The 23,168-nt window shown below is 36.4% G+C and overlaps 1 protein-coding gene across 1 annotated transcript in view; it reads right to left on the bottom strand.

The window, feature by feature from the left end:
* LOC140147055 (protein mono-ADP-ribosyltransferase PARP14-like) overlaps positions 1-21,337 on the bottom strand; it is a 28,501-nt gene extending 7,164 nt beyond the window's left edge. Inside the window, exons 1-21 of the mRNA XM_072168827.1 lie at positions 21,174-21,337; positions 18,676-18,757; positions 15,400-16,255; positions 14,783-15,040; positions 14,373-14,609; positions 12,504-14,207; positions 11,754-12,239; positions 10,955-11,124; positions 10,439-10,681; positions 9,775-9,996; positions 8,779-8,905; positions 8,210-8,362; positions 6,621-6,773; positions 5,240-5,314; positions 4,689-4,850; positions 3,783-3,986; positions 3,375-3,577; positions 2,990-3,073; positions 2,123-2,492; positions 1,431-1,585; positions 98-275 (exon numbers count right to left, since the gene is read on the bottom strand). Coding sequence (XP_072024928.1) covers positions 98-275; positions 1,431-1,585; positions 2,123-2,492; positions 2,990-3,073; positions 3,375-3,577; positions 3,783-3,986; positions 4,689-4,850; positions 5,240-5,314; positions 6,621-6,773; positions 8,210-8,362; positions 8,779-8,905; positions 9,775-9,996; positions 10,439-10,681; positions 10,955-11,124; positions 11,754-12,239; positions 12,504-14,207; positions 14,373-14,609; positions 14,783-15,040; positions 15,400-16,255; positions 18,676-18,699 — 6,064 coding nt within the window. The 5' untranslated portion in view covers positions 18,700-18,757; positions 21,174-21,337. The remainder of the gene's footprint in view (positions 1-97; positions 276-1,430; positions 1,586-2,122; positions 2,493-2,989; positions 3,074-3,374; positions 3,578-3,782; positions 3,987-4,688; positions 4,851-5,239; positions 5,315-6,620; positions 6,774-8,209; positions 8,363-8,778; positions 8,906-9,774; positions 9,997-10,438; positions 10,682-10,954; positions 11,125-11,753; positions 12,240-12,503; positions 14,208-14,372; positions 14,610-14,782; positions 15,041-15,399; positions 16,256-18,675; positions 18,758-21,173) is intronic.
* Between the last annotated feature and the right edge of the window lie 1,831 nt (positions 21,338-23,168).

Genomic DNA, 23,168 nt, shown 5'->3' with positions numbered 1-23,168 from the left:
TGTAAAATTGAAGAGAAACCTTGTAAGTCCCCCTCTGAAGAGGAATCTCTTCGTTTTGTTAATTTGAATTATCTGTTAATTTTAGATTTAATGTTACCGTTAGCGCCATGGAAACTACGATTGAACCCGTTTGTGCTGATTTTGTCACAGTTGTTGCGTGCTGTTCCGTGGTAAGCATATCGTTCTACTTGAATCCCTACTATAGCTGATGCAACCATTTTCTCCTTTTTGGCTGTATACATCTTGTATAAGTCTTCAATTTGGATACGTCGGATCTATTCGGTAAAGCAAATGATTAAACTATGCATATTATGTTTGAGTCATTGCCACATTTATGCATGTTGTGATGTATCTCTGTTTACAAAATTACATGAGTGATGACATTTTGGGGGAATTCCTCTCTCAAATTGAGCAAACAAGTTGAATCATATCTAATTTGGAATATTTGGAAACCCCCCTGAGGATGTAAAGTGAAGTCACGGGATTTCCTTCAGGAAGTGATGTCAGGGATTCCCTCAGGAAATGATGTCATGTGAAATGTTAATGTTATAATTAAGGCTTGGGAATTTCAAGATCACATTTGGCTATTAATATTTGGGATTTCCCACTGCTTGATATATAAGAAAATGTAAACACAATTATTGACACAGTTGATAGTGTTGATCTGGGATAGCTAGCTAATATGCTTACAGTCCAATTCCTTCAAAGAAAGGAAATTGCAAACCAGAAATATTTTATGTAGTCAAAGTACTACTATTTGCCAGTGTTGTCGGAGAAGATCTAGAATACGTCAAAGAACGTACTTCTTCCAAGAAAGGAATATATATTCTTCTGTCGACTTGCTGAAGTCTGGTGTTTTGATTCAACGCAACTGTCAAAATAAGTGGGGATAACTGCATCGCAGTCCTGCTTCCTGAAGATATTGTGTGAAAGGTGGAAATAGCACCAAGTTGGGCGAAAGCAGCGCAAGGAGATAACGGTTTGGAGAAAGCAACGCCATTTTTGTGTGAGGATTTCACACGCAAGGATATTTATAAACTCAAGTGTACACTGGCCTTTGCTGATTTTCGCAGGACAAGTGAATAAGGATATATTACATCAGTCGTCCAGAACATTGCAAGAACTTCATGATCACCAAGAAGAATGCTGGCTAAGTACTAAATAGATAAAGAGTGATTATATTTGATTATTGTGTATGTGCATTTGTTGTCATATATTATACCAATCATAACGTGCTTTCAATTAAAGACTTATATTTTGTTAGCTTAATCAAACAGTGTATTTGTGTTGTGCATTCGTGTGAGTTCGGGTAAGGTGATTTTGGCCTCGAGTCAAGTACGACTCGTAACAATGTTTTAATAAATATGGCATAAAAGGGTAATTAAACATTGATCATTTATTAATATGAGATCAAAATTACAGCTTCATACCTCTTTGATCCTAACTTGACGTCCAATTGACGCTGTAAAGGTCCTCTCGATATCAGCATATTCCTGTGTTGTCTGCAGTAACGGTACGACTTGTGAGTTTTGGCCAGGATTCATTGGTATCCAATTTTGTGGCAAAGTAATTTGTGAATGACCAACTGAAAAAAATATAGAACTGCATTGAGCTCCCCTATCTAACTTCATTGATATAATAAATTGATCGCATTTAAGATAACACAGTCACATATCCATGTCACAGTTGGCATAATGTGTTATCTTATACCAATCACGAAAAAACAATGAAATTAAAAACATTAATTGAACCGGAATCATAGTTTCAAATTTACTCAATTTAATTGTGTAAAACATAATCCCAATTATACTATTTTGCACACATGTCATTTTTTAGTAATATTAACATTATATTAACTAGTCCCTAAAATTAATAAATAGACACGTAGAGAGTCAAATCTCAAAGGTGACTGTTACCATTCGGCTTTTTTTATATATATTCTGTCGATATTCACAAAAATGGCATTTCACCGATTTATTAACTACTTTTAAGGAACTTCCAAACATGTTGGACCTCGACGAATCTGTTTGCCTATGCTTTTCTTATCAGCATATTATATAACTGTGTGAATTTCATCGTTCACCATTTACGTTTTACTCCCCTCTACTGTACTTCAACATACCTTTCTTTAGATCAACGCGTTCAACATCCGTCTTACGTCCAAACTTGTCACCTTCTTTCATTGTCCTGAAGTCAATGCGAATTGATCCATCTTCAAGTTCCATGTCTTTGTAATCCTTGCCCTCTTGATATGCGCGCTCTATAAGAGGGTTGATGTCATCTCCGTACTTCGTGAACTGACCAGTACCTGCTTCTTTGTAACGCCATTCCACTTCTTTATTTGTCAGACGGTCTTCAAGTTCCCTCTTTTTCTCCACTTGTATTTCAGTAAAGAACCTATTCATATCAGCTTTGGTTTTGTTGACGTCAACTGTTCTCCCCTCTATGATAATTCGTTTAGCCTTTCCATCCAAGAGAGGCTCGATTTCAACCTATTGACGAAAAGTAGCGGAACGTAATTTATTGACGGTACTCGATACAGTTGTATCATGTCTGTTTAAGTTTCAGATCAATTGAAATTTGTCACAAATAATTGTTGATGTAAGTACCGAGATTGAAAATGGAAGTTCATATCTAGGTCAATGATTTTTGATGAACTTATGACCTTTGAACTTATGCTGATAGTGTCTTTAAACAAAAAGAAATCATGTCTGCATTTCTACCATACAGATGACTATAGTTCTTGGCAAGGTTCCTGAAAGATCTGCCGATTTGACGCGGTTTACAGCGTAAACGCGGAAGTGGGACTCTGATTGGCTAATTGAATTACGCCATCGTCACATCGGCACCACATTCGCGGCTCATGCTGAGTAGCATCACGTGACCTAATTCTTTCTACGCGATAATCAGGTTAAGCAGTTGGACACCGCTGAATGACTTTGCCAAATACTACAATTGACTATACTATGTTCACTATAGTATATGTTACCGAGTTTTTTCTTGCAATGGCAGCTATCTTGGCCATCTTCCTTCCATCCAGCTCTCCCCAAACATCACTCTCGTACATTATTTCCTAAGACAGCAAAAATAACACAGACAGTGATTATCTTAACTATAACATAAAAGATGACAAATTACTGTCTTATATTAGTTACTAATTTCAGCGCCGTTTATCAGGTATGGTGATTAGTTTGGTGGGTTGAATGTTCGCATAGCACGCATGCAGGAGGTCGGGGGTTCAATTCCAATATCGGCGTATTCACTATGCGTAACTTTATTTTCTACTTTATTTCATATAAATTGGGAAAGAAACCATGGTGTGGGGTATTCCCAATGTAATATCAATTTAATTTGTGTCACTGAAAAATACATACATCTCTGGTAAACTCTTCTTCGATATATTCGTCAATTTTCATTTTGGCATTCTGTAGATCACTCTTTTGTCCAGCATATATGTGAAGAATCAGTGTGTCGCGTGCTTTATCGACATCTGTTCCGTCTCTGAATCTCTCGCTGATGTTTGAAGCTTCTTCACCACCTCGGAATGACGCCTTCGAAAATACCCATTTGACAAGGTCTGTAATGTCCAAATAAATCAAAACTAAACAATAATATTAACAGTTATTAGTCAAATGAAACTGAAACATATTAACTGTATCATATAATATGATTCATTTGTACTGGATAATTACCAAAGACCATATAAACGCATTTCGTAATAAACTGTCATCCTTTGATAAAGTCCCTTTTTAATTATCTAGAATTGATATGTCTGAACCTACCTGCACCACGTTGAAAAAATGACTTCTGTGCAGTATATGAATCGCCTTCTTTGGATCGCATTTGATCCTGAAACACTTTCATCAATGTTGGTTGGAAGATGGTCAACTTGATCAATAAAAGATGTTTCGGCTTCCCACTTGCGAATTCGCCAATAGCATCAAGCAGATCTCCAGCTGCCTGAGCAGGGTCTCCTCCGATGTTCCCTAAAAGAACATGGGCATAACAAAACAAAAATAGCAGTGTCTCAAATATTATTTCAGCACTCACGGGCTACACTTGTATTCTTACAGTCGGCAAAAATGGTACAAATATCTATGACAGGCAAAGCTAATTCCTTTGAAAATCTAACCAGTACCCCTTTTGTTTCATTGACTTGGATTGTTTAACATGTGAAACTTTGTACCAAGCCTTAATATCTATCGCGTAATGTAATTGGAAACACAGTTTATGGACTGCTCACTATTTGTCTTAGACACCCTGTTGGTTTTTTTTTTTCGTTTCAGTGTTCAAATAGGAGTGTTCATAAGACTCAAATAGGAGTGGTTACAGTTTTATCCTTCGAATGAACGGGCACTTTTCGAACTCTAGATAAATCAGAGAATCCATTGGATTAGAAGAATGGGAGCTAACATCATTAATCAGTAAATAGAGACGAAAGTCTACTTTCTAATTCATGTTTATGATCCTCTCATCTCCTGCCTGATATAAAACACCAGGATCCAAAAAAGCTCCTCTTTTGACTATACCTACTTTGTAGAACATTTCTAGTTAGTATCATACTGGGGATGCGACTTCAATGACGCAATATTACTGATACCACGAAAAGTGGTAGGCCAATTATTATCAAATTAAACATACAACGTTGTTCGAATTGTGTATGGTATTCTGATTAATAACAGCCTTACCTGTTCCAAGTGCTGGAAATGCGATCGATTTGCACCGTTCCTTTTCAGCAAGATTAAGAGCCTTTCCCACAACTTCCTTCAGTTTATTCAAATTGCGGGGCGTCACAACATGAATGATGAAATTGAAGTTCAAAGTCCCGGCTCCTGTTTTGACGACATCACCTTATAGGAAGAACAAATATGAGTAAAGATACTTTCGCCTCAATTTCATATTCCAAATTGTATTCCTGAAACATACGTTTCCATTTATTTTCTTTCTAATATAATGTGAGAATGGATTTGAAGTCCAAATGTATAGAGAACCATATTAGTCAATTTAATTGATTATCGTAACACGGCTTTGGAGAAACATGTGAATTCACTCCATATTATGAAATAGTGTAATTGAGCCGTTACAAATAACTCAATAATACTAAGTTAATTATATTCCCTATTTCTGGCAAGGCAATGGTCGAGTCCCGAATAAGATTGTTTGTAAATTACTGTTAGTAATCGAAAGCAGTTAATTTATATGCTACGATGTTCAGTGGTCATGGGAGCCATGTGCTTACCTTTGTCACGAGCCTGTTCACATTCCTTTTCAATTGACTTCCCACCCGCTCGAATAATGGCTTGAGAAACTGGACCTAAGAATAGAACGCAATGGAAAACACATGAGTCTTAAAATTCAATGAAATTAGATATCAGTGGCAAACGATGACAATACTGTTAAAGAGTTTCCTAACTTTCGCCTGTCAATTTAAAACCAGCTTTATTCGATGTACAAATGTATATAGGAACTTTTTATAAACATTGCCATATTTGGTTATTGATGTTCAGTATCTGTGTCTTGGATTTCATATGTGCAAAGCAGTACATAAAGGGTTCAAAAGAAATAACTTCCGCTTAAAATTACAAAACATTTCTTTGCATAACTTTACATATATTTTGGTGATTTGAAAAATTCAAAAAGCTGTGAATAGAGGAATCGTTTTTCAATCCTCCCAAAGTTGTTTCATTTGCAAAAACAATATTTTTGGTCAAAAATAATCACATCCTCCAAAAATGATGCTTTCAGAAAAAGTTGCACTTTATCACATTATGAACAAAACGTTCTCAATATTAATGTTAAGGTTGATTTAATTCTTGTTTTTTCCTTCACCTTTCTGTCTCTGATCCTTTAGGCACTCATGCAACCATCATTCAGTGCAAAACAAAGATTTGGTGGAGTTAATTTTGGTGTAAAATAAGATTTTCTTTGAAGTTTTTAATCAGCAGTTGTTTCAAAATGATAAAATCACTAGAAAGGAGAAATGAGCTCTCCACGCATAAATTTGACCAAAAGGGTGAACATTTATAAAATCATGGACAAAATCAACGTATGACAATCCAGAGCTATAAGTGACTAGTGTTATGAATTGTGTAGAAATAACATCACAGAAAACTTCATGACAGAACTTTAAATTTACCATGGGCCTAGTTAAATCAATATTGTAAACATTTACCGTGGAAAGCGCCCTCAATTCTTCTATTATATGCTTGTAATGTACTTATGCTTGCAATGTACTTTAGTACACTAACATACGCTGCAGAAAGTTGTGCCATAATCAGATATTTTGAATAACACAACTGAATACTATTTTATGGAAATTATTTATAACATTTATAACAGGGATATGGGATATGAGAAGAGGTCTGATTTTAGAAACTCAGATAAAACCCTACGAGGACAAGCATGGATCGGCAGCCAAACTCACATGTGGTAACGCGGGGAATTGAACCCGGGCCACAGTGGTGAGAAGCGAGTGAGACGACCGCTACACTAACCCGTTCTGTCACCGTCCTGTGAAATGTTACAACTAAGCCCAACAATATTCTCACTTTTAATGTAAATACTGTTCTACATACCTGACTTAATGTAGTAAACAGTTCAACTTTAAATTTCGTACTTACCGTTTAAACCAAGACCTGGCCCAACGCTGTTGACGATAGCTTCAGTACTCTCTTTGGTCAGGTCTCCGGAACATACTTGAACACGTATTTGCCCTATCTTCATTTCAACTGTACCGCGATGGGATTCACGAAATCCTTTGTATGATGATTGACCTGTTGTAGAAACGATTATGCACTAGGACTTCAATTATTATCATGACAATAGCAAAACCCGATCTACCAATAATAACTTATCTAATTCATAATTATTCACGTAGTTCAATCACAGTGTTAGATCTATCTCTCCTCTATCTTCCCTCTCTTTTTTCTTCTTATCTTTTTTCTCGTCATCAATCAATCTCTATGAATTTAGCGTAATATAACAAGAACACCTCAACCAGGAAAAAAACCTTAATCCTATTCTACTAATAGTATACTTGATATATAATATCTCCGTTATAAGTTGACTGACGAATGACAAATGCTTTCTGCCTGCTGTTTAATGTCCAAAAATATACGTAACATAATTTTTACGCGTACGCTTTTATTTGAGACTTAAATAAAGTTGTACACATGATTCAGTGCAACCTACCTGACGACGCCGAATCTTTATTCCCTGGTGTTTTTTTTCAGTCGTCTTCCAGGTGTCCCTTCTTCATCTGTCCCAGCTCCGATTTGCATTCCAGGTTGTGTCAGACGTTGCATTTCTGCCTCAAAGGCCTTGATAAACAGGCAAGTAAATACAGTACCAATAACTTATACTTATAATTTGGCAGTAAAATAACTTTATATTCTTAATAAGCATTGGAGTTTTCTCATGCTCATCAGTTACAAATAATGTCTTGTTGATGTATATGAAGAGCTTGTTTCCAAACCATGATAAGTCCACAACCACATGTTTCTCATTTACTTGCGTGATACAATCACAATTACTTTGACAAGATTGACATTAGCAACAATTGTACCATCAACAAGCCATTATTTACCGCTACAATGCTGCTTAAAAATATGCAGACTATTGTTCTATATGTGATGCGATCAAGCCAAATCAGTCGGAACTCGGAAATATTGATTTTGAGATATAGCCAAACAAAGGAAATTTTTCCTTTTGTTTCCTATTGTTTTGGAAACTCTTTAATTGCTCATATCTTTGGAACTGGTTGTTCAATTTCAATGGGATTTTCTGCAAAATCCAGCTTATAAATACATTTTACTATCCTATAGGAAACTGAAAATTTATTTTTGCCGAGTTCCGACTGATTTTGCTTGATCGCATCACATATGGGAACCAAAGGCCTCACACAGTATTATTTATAACATTTATAACAGGGATATGGGATATGAGAAGAGGTCTGATTTTAGAAACTCAGATAAAACCCTACGAGGACAAGCATGGATCGGCAGCCAAACTCACATGTGGTAACGCGGGGAATTGAACCCGGGCCACAGTGGTGAGAAGCGAGTGAGACGACCGCTACACTAACCCGTTCTGTCACCGTCCTGTGAAATGTTACAACTAAGCCCAACAATATTCTCACTTTTAATGTAAATACTGTTCTACATACCTGACTTAATGTAGTAAACAGTTCAACTTTAAATTTCGTACTTACCGTTTAAACCAAGACCTGGCCCAACGCTGTTGACGATAGCTTCAGTACTCTCTTTGGTCAGGTCTCCGGAACATACTTGAACACGTATTTGCCCTATCTTCATTTCAACTGTACCGCGATGGGATTCACGAAATCCTTTGTATGATGATTGACCTGTTGTAGAAACGATTATGCACTAGGACTTCAATTATTATCATGACAATAGCAAAACCCGATCTACCAATAATAACTTATCTAATTCATAATTATTCACGTAGTTCAATCACAGTGTTAGATCTATCTCTCCTCTATCTTCCCTCTCTTTTTCTTCTTATCTTTTTCTCGTCATCAATCAATCTCTATGAATTTAGCGTAATATAACAAGAACACCTCAACCAGGAAAAAAACCTTAATCCTATTCTACTAATAGTATACTTGATATATAATATCTCCGTTATAAGTTGACTGACGAATGACAAATGCTTTCTGCCTGCTGTTTAATGTCCAAAAATATACGTAACATAATTTTTACGCGTACGCTTTTATTTGAGACTTAAATAAAGTTGTACACATGATTCAGTGCAACCTACCTGACGACGCCGAATCTTTATTCCCTGGTGTTTTTTTCAGTCGTCTTCCAGGTGTCCCTTCTTCATCTGTCCCAGCTCCGATTTGCATTCCAGGTTGTGTCAGACGTTGCATTTCTGCCTCAAAGGCCTTGATAAACAGGCAAGTAAATACAGTACCAATAACTTATACTTATAATTTGGCAGTAAAATAACTTTATATTCTTAATAAGCATTGGAGTTTTCTCATGCTCATCAGTTACAAATAATGTCTTGTTGATGTATATGAAGAGCTTGTTTCCAAACCATGATAAGTCCACAACCACATGTTTCTCATTTACTTGCGTGATACAATCACAATTACTTTGACAAGATTGACATTAGCAACAATTGTACCATCAACAAGCCATTATTTACCGCTACAATGCTGCTTAAAATATGCAGACTATTGTTCTATATGTGATGCGATCAAGCCAAATCAGTCGGAACTCGGAAATATTGATTTTGAGATATAGCCAAACAAAGGAAATTTTTCCTTTTGTTTCCTATTGTTTTGGAAACTCTTTAATTGCTCATATCTTTGGAACTGGTTGTTCAATTTCAATGGGATTTTCTGCAAAATCCAGCTTATAAATACATTTTACTATCCTATAGGAAACTGAAAATTTATTTTTGCCGAGTTCCGACTGATTTTGCTTGATCGCATCACATATGGGAACCAAAGGCCTCACACAGTATTGTTACGGTGCATCCATCCACTGTTTGCTTTGTAATGGTGTATCCAACGGAAATTACTATACCTATTACTATACTAATTACTATAGCATCACAACCCATTGCAGTATCGCACAGGTAAATCAGAAACATGTGTTTGTGGACTTAATATGGTTTCAAACCAAGCTCTTCATATATCATCAGAATTTAACTCAATATCAAAATAATTTCCATTAAAGTCACGTTGATATGATTGCTTCGGTACTACATCTCTTCATAACAAGAAGATCAGAAGATATTACATACCTTTATCGTAGGTATGTCCTTATGATACAGCACAACACGGATGTCTACAAGAGATCCCGTTGGGTTTTGCCGGCTGAACTTGACTACTGTTTCGTACATCAGTTTCGCGGCAACATTGGGCGGAAATTTCAAATTGCCTGTGCCGATTGCTGGGAAAGCGATAGACCGCAGGCGTGCTCGGTTTGCTTGCTGTAGAATGGTCATCACTAACGTACACAAAACCTAGATAAATGCGAAAATAGTTTAGGATCAAATTTTATGGTGACAATTTACAAATTCGCTCATCTCGAATTGTTTCTATATTTTGAAAGGCAATATTCACAGGGGTGGAGTTTGACATTCTTTCATGCTTAAGGGATTAAGATGTAACTATGGTTCGAGCGAGAAGAGAGCCTCTTATTTCATGATTCTGACAGACTCATAACCAATTGCTTATCATTAGAAAACATATACCAATGCACATCTATATAGATCTGAGATGTAGATCATGGTCCTTTTTGTGTCTACAAGGGCGTATAATGGATTGAATAAACCTACCTAACACAGAATACCACACTAAACTAGATTGCGGAGATGCGCATTAATTTGAAACTTTTTTCCCATACCATGCTACATGCAGAAGCCCCACTTGATGGTGTTTTATCTTTGACCTTCGAACACTCACCGACTCGGACTTAGCACCATTATAAGAACAGCACACAGTGTGATAAACAGCTCTGCATCCCAATGCTGCAGGACCTGTCTGCAAAATACCTCCTATGCCCAATCCTGAGAGTCCCTGTTGAGCGAGTTCGTCATCACATTCTTGTTGAAGTTGGTGACCAGCTGCTGATAGAATTGCGGCAGAAACCCCTCCTCCACCACCGAGGTTAATGTTCCCATTTGTCGTATTAACAATGACATCGACCTGTTGACAATATTATAAGTATAATGACGACGGTTACAGACTTTGTGTAGACTTTGTTTTACAGAAGGAAATTACATATATTTTCCCTGGTGTGGCTTTTGAACCGGCCAAAATCTATGTGTACATGTGTGCTAAACCATTTATCATTCACATCCCAGAGATATTAAAGTTATCCCTTGTTGAAGGTGTACGGGGATTGCAAGGGCTAGTGAGTTTGGCATATCGATGGGTGCGTTTTAAGTTAGTGAAAAATACTGAATACTGAATACTTACTCTTTCGGCTGAGAGATCGGCTTTCTTCAAAGAGATGGTTTTGTTTTCTTTTGTGCTAAGGGTATATCTTCCAGCTTGTTTTGGAGGTGTAGAGGTACTAGAAGAAACACCTCGAGTTCTTGAAAAACTCCCTGAGTATCCATAGGCTCTGTCCAGTTTTACGAAATCATCTATATTATGGGAATCATTATGTAAAAAAATGCAAAAATGAACAAAAGATGACTGATCATTGTTTAACCTGTTAAAATTGAACGACATTATAGAGCATACCAATCTGAGAATAACAAGTAAAATATTGCTTCATTGCGTTAAATACCAACCTTTATTTCAGACCAGAGAAGTGAGAATAAATTACATTCTTTATTACACTGCTTAACGCTGTTTAAAAGTTTTGATACTTGATGGCTTGATACTGGTCAGCATCGCTTAACTATACTATAATCATTCGGTTTTTGCAACTGCGCGTCAATAAAGTTTGCACAATATGCAAAGAGTGGTTCACGTAAGTAGTGCGCCAAGCCTGTTTGTACGTTATTCTACGTATATTCTACGATGAGTCCCGTCTATTACAAACTGATCAGAGTATTAGGAACACACCCCTTAGAGTCTTAGAAACAACTTTGATTTACCTCCAAATTCGTATGAATATTCAACCTTGAACACTATACGACGTTTAAGTGTAATAGAAATAATAGAGAGGTTACAACCTCCGTGGTTTGTTACAAACAAATCCTAGATTAGACATGGGTTCAAGTAAAACAAATTTAAGCAACGATATAGATAAATATCAATATTTTACCTTCATTGTCGATGTCAGTAAATCGAAACGATTCCTTCCGATCATCATCACCAAATGCTCCTTGACAATACGTCAGAATTGCGTTGCAGGCACGGTCATCGATGTTGGTAAATCGTATTTCTTTCAGACTACATGATTTGTTTTTAGTGCAGAACTCCTTCGATGCTTCAACCAACGTCTTAGCACAGAGATGAATTGGAAAACCAAAAATACCTGAGCTTATCGCCGGTACTGATATGGTCTGCATTCCCATACGTTTGGCTTCTCTCAAAACATTTGTCACGGCATCCCACAGTAAGTTTTCTTCGTTTGTAGGGTCATCTCCAGATTTGGGCATGGGTGTGTCTTCCCATTTAGGCCCCGCTACGTGAAGTACATGCTTGCATGGAAGTCGTCCAGGGGATGTTCGAACCACCTCACTTGTAAGCAAGGATCGTCCTTTTTCCCGAATGATTTGGTTACTCTCTCTTTGAATGCTTTCACCACCTTCAAAATGAATTGAAATGAATGTTATAAGAAGTTCATTAGTCAAAGTGCATGCATATTCAACCGTTGTACTTCGATGCCTTAGGTAGACGGCATAGTATGATTCTTGGTATAGAATGACTATTATAAGGTGTGATGTATGTTGTTGTATTCAATAACAGGTAACACTTTTAAATCCAAACGACATTATTTTTAAACTAAAATAAACACATTTTCTTGCAGTTGGAATGGTATGGAATTTATGTTATTTCTTTTCAACTATACCTGCAACAACTATTGCTTTGGCCAATCCCCCGGAGTGTTGCAAACCTGTATTTGCTGCATTTACGATACCATCTACCTGTTCTACTGTCAAATCTCCTTTGCAGACCATCAACAGACAACCTCCTGGTAGGGTATGTCGACGAAGTACCTGTACTTTCTTCTCAGAGACATCGCGAACGACATCATCGTTAAGTGAATCAAACTCTTTGTCAATCTCAACAATGCATTCGCATTCCTTTTCAACCGTCTTTAAAAATCTTTGTCCTTTGTTTTCTCGTAGCAATTTTGGAATACCAGCTTTTGCAACCGGATATTGCTGATACACAATGTTTTCCACTAGCACTTTAAGACGTGGTAAGGTTACCGACATGCCTTGCTGTGTTCCGCTAATGTAAAATCTGCTTACGCGGCTATCTAGCTGATGCCGGATAGTCACTGAATGTTGACGGTTGGTTCCCGAAAGAGCACGTAGTTTTTCTCCCTTTCGTTCTAATATGAAACGAACCCTTCCCTTCTCTGCTTTGACTACCCCTTCAAGAATTACATTCTTTTCGATGAATTCTTCAACAGTATGTACTGCAGTTTTAACATCTGTGACGAATCCTGTGATGTCAACGTGCGTGTTGTTAGAATTCAAAGCAACCAGGACCGCTTTCCGACTATTTATTTCTCTGATTTGATCTTGTCCTTTGGCCGATTGCAGAACGAGAAGAGTAGGTTCATTCTCAATTTTCACACTTTTTCCCACAATCTCGGTCTCGATGCACTTAATAGCGCGATCTCTATCAGCATCTGTTTTTCCAGTGACTGTAATTTTACATCCTTCCGACCGGCAAGCAGCGTGTATGTTCCTTGAATTGAAGATTTCGTGTATTTTGTCCTCGACGAGGTTCACAAAACGGCTTTTGCAAAGACTGACGTCAATAGAACGTTTACTGAGATTATTCAGTTTATTGCATATTTCAAATTGTGCCTTCAACACTTCGCTTTGCATACCTTCGCATTCTATCATATTGGAGCTTGGGAGTAAAGTAAACTTCACATTTGCCCAGCGTTGTTCAATCTCTTCTTTGATTCGACACAAAAGAAGCAGTTTGAAATTCTCTGAATTGAAGGGTATCTGCTCAGTAACGGTTTGTCGTTCTCTTTCAGCTGCTTCTTCTAAAGCCTCTACGTGATTCATGATATCGGTCTCTGCGCTTTTCACATCTTCTGATTTTCCTTGCAAGACAATCACGCCCTCGTTTGATCTCAATATGGGACGGACAAGTTGAAGATTTCTTTGCGTAAGAGTTTGACAGATCTCATTCCAGAATGATCGATTAACAAGTACTTCGCGTGTTTCATACTGATCGAAGAAAGTATTTGCCTGTGTAATTGCGCTCTCTTTCCATGATTTCCACAAGACTGGATCTTTGTTGAGAGTAGTGTCAGGCAATAACTGTATTTTGTCGTTATTCTGTTCGTGTGGCCATTCGATTTTAGTCACTACCTTTCGCATCTCCTGATGAAGGTGTGATTGGATCTGACTTTCGTTGAATATGTATTCAGCAATTAACGGGTCCACGTCAAGGACCTCGGGTTTAGGAATCCTCGGCGTTGGTCCATCAGCTGATACCTCCGCACCAAGAAAGTCGTAGAAAGGTGTAACCTTCAATTGGAAGCCCTCAAGTGTATGCCTTCTTTTTGTGACTCGTTCAACAACTATAGAGAGGAAAGAATTTAAACAAATTTATGATAAACACATCATTTTGTTTGATTAATCATTCCGTTCTGAAATGTGTCTACAATAAGTTCGATCTCTGGGTGTTTAAGATAGTTGAACAATATAAGCTGGTCATTGCTTTAATTGAGAATAACCATCATTACCTTTCCAGTCTTCAAAGAAAACGGCAGCTTGGTCTTTTTCCTCAAAAAGACGAACTTCCCGAACACAATCACCACCACTATTCTTTGTGCTTTCAAAGTACAATTCAACTGATTGTTGGGATGATCCTGGTTTCAGGTTATGCACAAGAATGCTGTCGGAGACCTGTACACGTGACGCTTTGACGAAGGAATCTTTTAGCTTTCGTTTTCTGAAATTCTGAATGACGTGGTCAATATCTGAAAAAGAAACATGTTGTACTTGTAGGAGAATGAGTGAAGTAGTAGCCATGGTAGTTGCCGCAATTCAATTGTAGTAGTAAATTACATCGTATTCTGTTGCAGTTGTGTCCGAAAACGAGTTGTTAGTATTGGTTAAAATATCTTTTATAATTTACTTTTCATCAGAATACCTTCAAACTCTGTGGGGTATGCCAGCAAAGCGGTTCCAGGCACTTCTCCGTATGATATATCCGGATCTTCTTCCTTTTGAGTGCGGCCATCAACGAAATACGTCAAGAATTCATCTGTCACTCCGTCCGGTATTCCCGCAAGGCAAAGGCGACAGGGATCGTACGGGCGATTTGCGCGAGGTTTTTTCCTTTCACCCGGGATAACAGAAATAGTAGAACCATCCAACACATGGGATCTTTGGGTGACTTCTCTTGCGGCTAAAAGGATTATTAAACATTTTGAAATATTGGTGATTATTGCATGGTCATGCTTTGATGGAAGATAAATAATAATCCTTCAGACATGCGACTGGGACATGTGATAAAGAACACAAGTACCACCAGAAGCGTGTAAAAATTGCAAACGGGGTAGAGTATAAATTCAGCTTTTTTCAACCATGCAAGTACAAGCATGCAGTAAACATTAGTTAATTGTTGAAGTTGAAGTTTTGTCCTGCCCCTTAGGAGTGTGCATTTTTCTCTTCCAGTTGGCATGGTTAGTGCGATGAAACAATCCACCTTTCAAAAATGATATATCTGAGTTATCAAAATATTGGTATAAACTGTTATTTTCATACCTATTGGATCCATGAATGTGATGTTCACCACGTCTTGGTCTAAACTAAATTCAGATATCATACCGCCTCCCGATTTCCGCTTATTTTCGAAATACATTCGTAGCATGTCAGCTGATGTGTTCGGACTGATTTTGGACACCACAACAGTAGCATTTTCAGTTTCATCCGTATGCATACTTGATAGCTGCCCGTAGTTACTTTGTGGTCTACGACTACAAGGTCCCATTTCAGTATCAAATACCTGCTCACCAGGTGGAACTTCGTCAGAATTACATGAGTTATCGATGTCATGTGTATGAGGACTGTTGTAATGATTTTCAGATTGATGTTGGTTGTAGCTTACTCTTGGTCGTTCTACGTCCAGTGAATTGTATGATACGCCTTCTCCGTCTTGCGGACTCATCAGGTAGTCTTGCGACCTTTGGAGAATGTTCTTAGGTGGAGTTCGAACCTCCTTTTTAACACCAGTCTGTGAATTCCTTAAATTTGTTCGAGGAGCTGGTACCGGTCGTTGTTTTGGCTTTTGTGATGGTTGATGCTTTGTATTGCCGCTATCATGGCTTTGTTCTCGCGAATATTCATTTGGCTGACACAGTCCAAGATTGGGATTGGTGTTATTTGCTAATGAGTGGTGTGGAAACAACTGATGATGTTCGTCGAGCTTTCTCTCATGTTCATTGCCATCAAATGAACTGTCTTCATCAGAAGCTGACCATGCACTTCGAGGACGGCAAATTTGACCTTTGGTTTTGAACGAAGTCATGTAAAACTCGTCTTCATCTGAACTTGAATTTGATTCTGGTTGATAAACTACTTCTTCGATTATGTCGTCATCAGCATTGTGGTCAACTTCATTCTAAAAGCATAATGGAATTTCAAAAACAGATTTAATTATGACATTTTAAAAATGGCCGAAGCAAAAAGGTAAAAGTGACCAAGGCCGCGGATACAGAAAAACATATAAACGGTGTACCAGAAAAAATAAACCGGGTTAAAATTACTGAGTGGCTGAATTAGGACAGAAGTCTCCATCTTATATGCTAAATATTTTACTCGAATCGGTTGACCGATTTATATGAAGAAACAAGCGATTAAGTAACGCAAGCGTCAATTCACTTCATTCTATGTTTGAAAGGAAAATTATTCACGACAATGCCCTAGTCGTAAACGTGCCAATTGGTTTTACATTTTGTTCGGTGAAATCATTTTCATTCTTCTGAAACAATTGTTTCTCGGTACTTTTTTCGATAATGTTAAGGGATCGGATATCAACGCTTCCAAAGTGTTTTTGTGGCACATGAGTGCACATCATGCATATCGAATTGCATTTTGTTATACGAGGAATGTTCTTCAGATATCAAGTAATTTTGATTTTTTTTAAATTGGCGATATAAAACACATTTTATGACAATTTTTTTTAAAGTGATATTCTTTTTTATTTTCATATTTTTAAATATGAAAAAGAGTCTTCAAAGTAAAATTTATAAATCTACTGATATATACATTTTGACCTTTCGTATTGAAGGTACGTCATTTTTTCCCCAAAATACCTAATTTTTGTTCGGTCTTTGGGATAAGATGTATATCTTTAATACGAAAAGTCAAAATTTCAAATGATCGTCGGCTTTTCCTCCCAGCTACATACACTTTAAGTAAATATCGTTAGATTTATTAATTTTACTTCCAGGACTGTTAAATATCAAAAATATCAATTTTTAATAATTTGCCATAGAATTTTTATTATATTGCAAATTAATTTTTTTTTGATATGTCTGATGCGCTCTCAGACCTCACAAAAGGTACTGTGCAAAGGTGGGTGACCGACCCCTTAATATAATTATTGCATCAATAATTCCAGCTGACTAAAAAGTTAAAGTTTCTCACACAATAATGTTTTGGAATATTTCCACGAATTGTTAATGTAACATTTAAATCTTTTAAAGCTTCAACCTAATGTTGCATGATATCAAGAATTACTACACGTTAAGCTGTAAAGCACTTGATCATTGTCATTCTCGGATCAAATGTTCTTTAGAAATTAAAAAAATAACATATTGCACAACATACAACTTTTAAGTTAGGAAGCTTCCAATTTCCGAAATCAAAGTTTTCTCGGACAAACTGTTGCTTCAAATATTGTCATGAATAATTGATACAAAAGTTTGAACAAAACTTAAAGTATTAAACATAATATAGCACAGTATCAAAAATTAGAAGCTACAAGCTCATTACTTAATCATGTCTTTCTTGGTTTTTTGAAAAGTTTAACATATTAAATAAAGAATTAAAACTATTTTAAGTTATAGCTATCCAATTTCAGGAATCCATCTTAAGTTTCTTATAATTCGACCACTGTGTATCAATATAAAGGCAAATCAAAAGCTGTTCAGTTTTTTTACCTTCAGTGAAAGCATGAATAACATAACACCGTCGGATTATAAAATACACCAGGCACAAAAAAACTCGTCAGTTATATTCATCCTTGCTGTTCAATAACTTGATAATTTTGGATTATTCTGAAATATACATTGTGTTAATTGAAAATGCAACTTTTGATTTTGGGGTTTGAGGCTTTGGAGGAGCATATCTTGGTCAATTCTTGTTCGTTTTCACGAACAGGGTGTCAAATGAGAAAGAAAAGTCCAATTAACAAAATGTATATTTCAGAATAAATAAAAACCGCCTGTTGATTAAACTTGTAATTCATGCGCGCATAAGCCTTTTTGAATATGGCGGGCGCAAAAGGAGAGGGCGTACTTTGAAGTGAGTAATCTTTTGTATGCTTCTCATTCGGACAAAAGATTACTCACTTCAAAGTACGCCCTTTCTTTTTGTGCCCGCCATATTTCAAAAAGGCTTATTATGTAATCGCTCATTTCTTGGCAACCAGTCAATCGAATCAAATAAAAAATATTTTTATTCCGATATCATTTTCTCGAGTTATGGGATATTCTGTATAGGGATTAAGTTACGTAGAGAGTATGACAGAGATTTGGATCCCCAACTTGGATTGCCAGGATCTAGATGAAGGTCAAAGTCGTGACCTCAAATTTGAGGAACGTGTTGATTTTGTGTTGAGATCATAAGTTTAAATAATTAATATAATACCATCGTTCTACTGTACGGGTTTCCTGCAAATTTGGAGAGTTTGTTTTATTTAGATGTTACATAATTGCAAATACACTAAAAACAACAGCGCTTGGGAACATTTAAGTTATTATACGTTATATTGTAGCTTTAAAGTAGATATCAAAGTAGAAAAATATGATGTCTTACCACGTTCACTGTTTGTTCTGCCATTGTTGAAATTAACGTCTAGGTCTACATGTACCAGAAATGAAAGACAATAATAGTGTACCTAAAACAAACCCACAAAAACAAAAGAGCATTATTGCTGTGTAAGTCGACTTGATCGGGAGGCATCCAGGGGAAATCATTTCCGCATGAGATGGAGTGAACGTTTAAAGCAATAATATACTATTTCCATAGAATTTTAATGTTGTTATTATTTTCTCAAAATCTTGAATAGTATATATATAACTGCCAGCATGGTCAGGAAAGGTTCCAGTCCATTTTAAGCCACAGTAACAAGATAAAGTGAAAGGAACCCTATACTGGCTGTTCTGTTTGCTCTGTTGACCAGACAAACAATAATTTGGTTGCTTCCATTTAAGGGGGTACTTCACCCCTTGATAAATTTGTGACTACTTTTGTATTTTTCTCAAAAAATAATTAACACACTGGTGACAAAAGTTGTGTATATTATAGGGTCAAGGAATCCAATTACTTAATTACTCCAATTACACTGAAATTTCAGTGATTCAAGACAAGTGGTCCATTATATATGTTAAGAAATGAGGTACATTCTAGCGGTACCTCTTCTTATCATAAATAACGTACCGCTTGTCTTGAGTCACTGATATTCCAGTGTAGTAACTGAATTTCTTGCCCCTTTAATATAGACTTAATATAACTTTTGTTACCAGTGTGAGAAAAATGCAAAAATAGACACAAATTTATCAAGGGGTGTATAGTACCCCCTTAAGTCAAATTAAGTATAAGTTTGAACATGTGTAAATATTAACGATTGTGTAATCATTTAACGATTTCCTTATAATATAATTATTAGCAGTACACAACATTTATCAGCGCTATGCTCTGAAAACCGAGTTAATTTTAAATATTATCACAGGTACCCCAGCAAACACAAAACGTTTTGGACATTATTCGGAAAAGATTAGAAAAGGCCGCAAGAAATCGTTTAAATGTGGGAATATAAAGAAAATAAATCAATAAATCGTCTTCGTAACATTCAAAAACATTTCTTGATAACGTACTGCAAACTATTCTAACATAATGTTATGTATGTGTTGACAAATAGGTGGCAGAAATATTTGTTGCAGTGTGTTTTGATACAAAACGTTTTTATGACCTTTTTAAAACCCCACATTTAATGTTATTAAAACGTTTTTACCAATACCAAAACCCAAAATATAATAGTAAGAGACCAGTGCTATGTTTGGCGACCAAATATTTGGAACAAAGGTTTGAAAGTTTTTTTGGCAGGATATTTATACAGCCTGTCTCAAAAAAAATTGTGCAAGTGAAAAGCGCCCTCTCTGGCAATTAGAAAATACCGTTGTGACATAATGCTTACATCAACGTCAAGGGCGTAGTCTTAGCTCTCAAATGTTGTTTGTACTGTTCAATTTGCTTGTTTTAATCTCGAGATATGTTTAGTTAAAGACGAAAGGGTAAAATCACAATTGTGCCACTTTTACTAGGGAAGAGGGCTTTACATGTAACAGTGATAGCATCAAGTTTATCAAGAGTTCCTTCGTGAAATCAAAAGAATGCATCAGTTACACAATACAACATTTTTTGACTGTTTTTACTGTTTTATCATGATGCAGGAATGATGATTCCCTGTTTCTACTTGAAAGAGATTAAAAGATAAATAAATATTTCACATTCTGCTGTAAAAATTAAATGCATGTGCATGTCAATGATTTTATCATGGTAAATGCTGTTCTCTTAGTCACTTTTAACTTACATGACATGTTAAAAAACAAACAAATATTGCGCACTTATACATGTTATAGGTTAATGAACGCGTATTACTTGTTGGGAGAGATATAAGACATAATTTTTCACGCGTGCTGATGTTGATGCGTCTAATGCATGCGCCCCGAAAGGAGGAGTACATTAGACGCATCAACATCACCAATCATTGATTTACATGTACAGCTCTCTTCCCAAGTAAAAGTGGCACAATTGTGATTTTACCCTTACGTTGTTAAATAAACATATCTCGAAATTGGAACAAGCAAATTGAACAGAACAAACGGCATTTGAGAGCTAAGACTGCACTTGTGACGTTGATGTAAGCATTATGTCACAACGATATTCTCGAATTGCCATAGAGGGCGCTTTTCACTCGCACAATTTTTTTTGAGACAGGCTGTATAAATAAAATTGGATCGATTGAGCTCATATTTATTGGTCGAGCTATGAGTTAAAAAATATTGGACGAGACGTAGTCATAGCGAGGCCAATACATATTCCTTCCTCGTTTATAGAGAGGAGTGAAGGTGAAGGAGGTGTGAGTACCTCGACCTCGGGCTCCCCCTTACAAACCATTCATAAATAAATACCCCCCCCTAACACACCACCAGATCTCCAGATCTATATACAGACCCCCAACTCACGTCACAGGGCCCGCGGATATGACCACAGACACACCTCAGTATTAAATGATGAAAGATTTTACTTACGCTTAAATTACGCCCTCCTGGTAGCATCTACATAGGCTATTTATTATTCCATCACATGCTGATATTCTCTCCTAACTCTTTGCTCCTTTAATTACAGGTAGCTGACTTAGTGACTATAGCTTAACATTGTACTTGATATTGATATTAAGCTTGATTCCACAGCCTTCAAGATGACAGTGTAACAAACAACCAATATTACTGAAATAATTGCATGCATATTAAAAATAGACTTCCTGTTTCGCAATCATGTGTTTTTCCCAGGTCATGAGTGGAACGTTTGGTGCAATACACGGCATCGCCACTCTTGATAATACTGGGTACCAATGTTATAATGTATATTACGTGTATAATGTGCATAATTTATGCATACACGTGTGTGTAATGTTCGTAAGGCAATAAAAGCAAGTTAGGGATAAGCCTTTAATTGTACATAAATTGTGCGACTTCGACATATGTATTTTACCAAGATTCATCACATCAAACAAGAACTATTATGTATTTTGAATACTTATGGAAAATTCCTTTAAACAACAACCAAATGGCTTTTGGGGAAACACCTGGAAATATTGTGGCAATGTCAAACTTGAGAAAATGGGGTTCGGACAAGAGTTTAGTTTTAGGCCTTTGAAACTTGTTTCTGAGTTTAGCGTCTAGCGTCTCATTTTTTAAAGTTAAGCTCATAATGAGGCAACTATTTCATTATTCATTATTTTCAAGATTTCATTATTCGGCTTTTTCACCAACGCTTATTGCGGGGTTTTTTTCATTCGATTTGTGTAATTCCAGTTCATTAGTTGACCCAGTATATGTCATGAAAACACATTTATAAAGTATAGTGTGCTTTTGTTTTCAAAAACTTGATAACTTGTATGATAAATAGTAAGTACCTGATTTGAAAAAGAGTGGCGATCCCGTATACCTTGACTTGAATGTGACTCAGGGCAATAATACAGCCCGCACCATATGCAATGCATATTATGCATGTACAATTTATAGCATTAAATAGGTATGTGTTGCGTGAAAGGTTTGTCATTCAATGAACTGATCAAGGGATTTCCCCGATGATATTCATTTAAAGCCCCATTCGTAATTTGCTTATCCGGACGATCATAAAAATCATCAAAATTCAGATTTTGGTGTCTTTGTCATTGTCATGCTAAAATAGCCTGCTAGTGGTTCAGCAGAAAGCTGTGTATTTCAGGCAAAATGAGGCATTTACATGAATCTGTAATTTATATACTGACAGTATATAAATTAGCTACATGTATTTGAATGGGCTTCAACTTCGTTTATAGTACTATCTACTATAATATCAAAAATACCAAATGACAATTTGAATGACTTATCCTTCACTTTTAAGCAATTTATAAACAATTTTGATATTTTTTTACACTTGCATTGGAACCACTAAATGGGACTTTAAAGGGTTAATTGACAATCATAATAAATATACGTAGGAAAAGTGCAATTATTTTCCCTTAAAACAGCTTCACTAGGAAACTTCATTATTGTATTTCCTGAACTTGTTCACATAGAAACTTTGTAATCACTATTTCATCGAGGTGTGTATGTAGGGTGTGGGGGGGGCAAAGATTTGTTGGCACGTGAAAAGGAGGGCAAACTAGAAGGCTATATATTTGTACACAAATACGGCTATACCCGCATGTTATCGGTTTACACAAACTTACAGTCCTTATTTGCTGAGGACTTAGGTTGCTGTTGTCAGTCTCTCTAATTCACAGTGAAGCTATGCAATTTGATAGATTGAAATTCACAATGTGCAATTTGATTAGGGAAAGCTATTCCAGAGGGAGTATGTAAATTAAATGGAACAGCCATTTCAGAGGGAGTATGTAAATTAAATAGAACAGCCAATGGGTATGTAATTTAACTGGAACAGCCTTAACGTTTCTGTCATCTATATTATTATAATTACGCAATTGTCTGTGAATGGGATGGGGTGGGTGTTATTAACAATATAATTCGCAGGTGCAA

Source organism: Amphiura filiformis, chromosome 3 (assembly GCF_039555335.1).
Source record: "Amphiura filiformis chromosome 3, Afil_fr2py, whole genome shotgun sequence".
Taxonomy (NCBI): Eukaryota; Metazoa; Echinodermata; class Ophiuroidea; order Amphilepidida; family Amphiuridae; genus Amphiura; species Amphiura filiformis.
The sequence above is the reverse complement of the archived record's forward strand: the minus strand, read 5'-3'. Positions and strand labels throughout refer to the sequence as shown.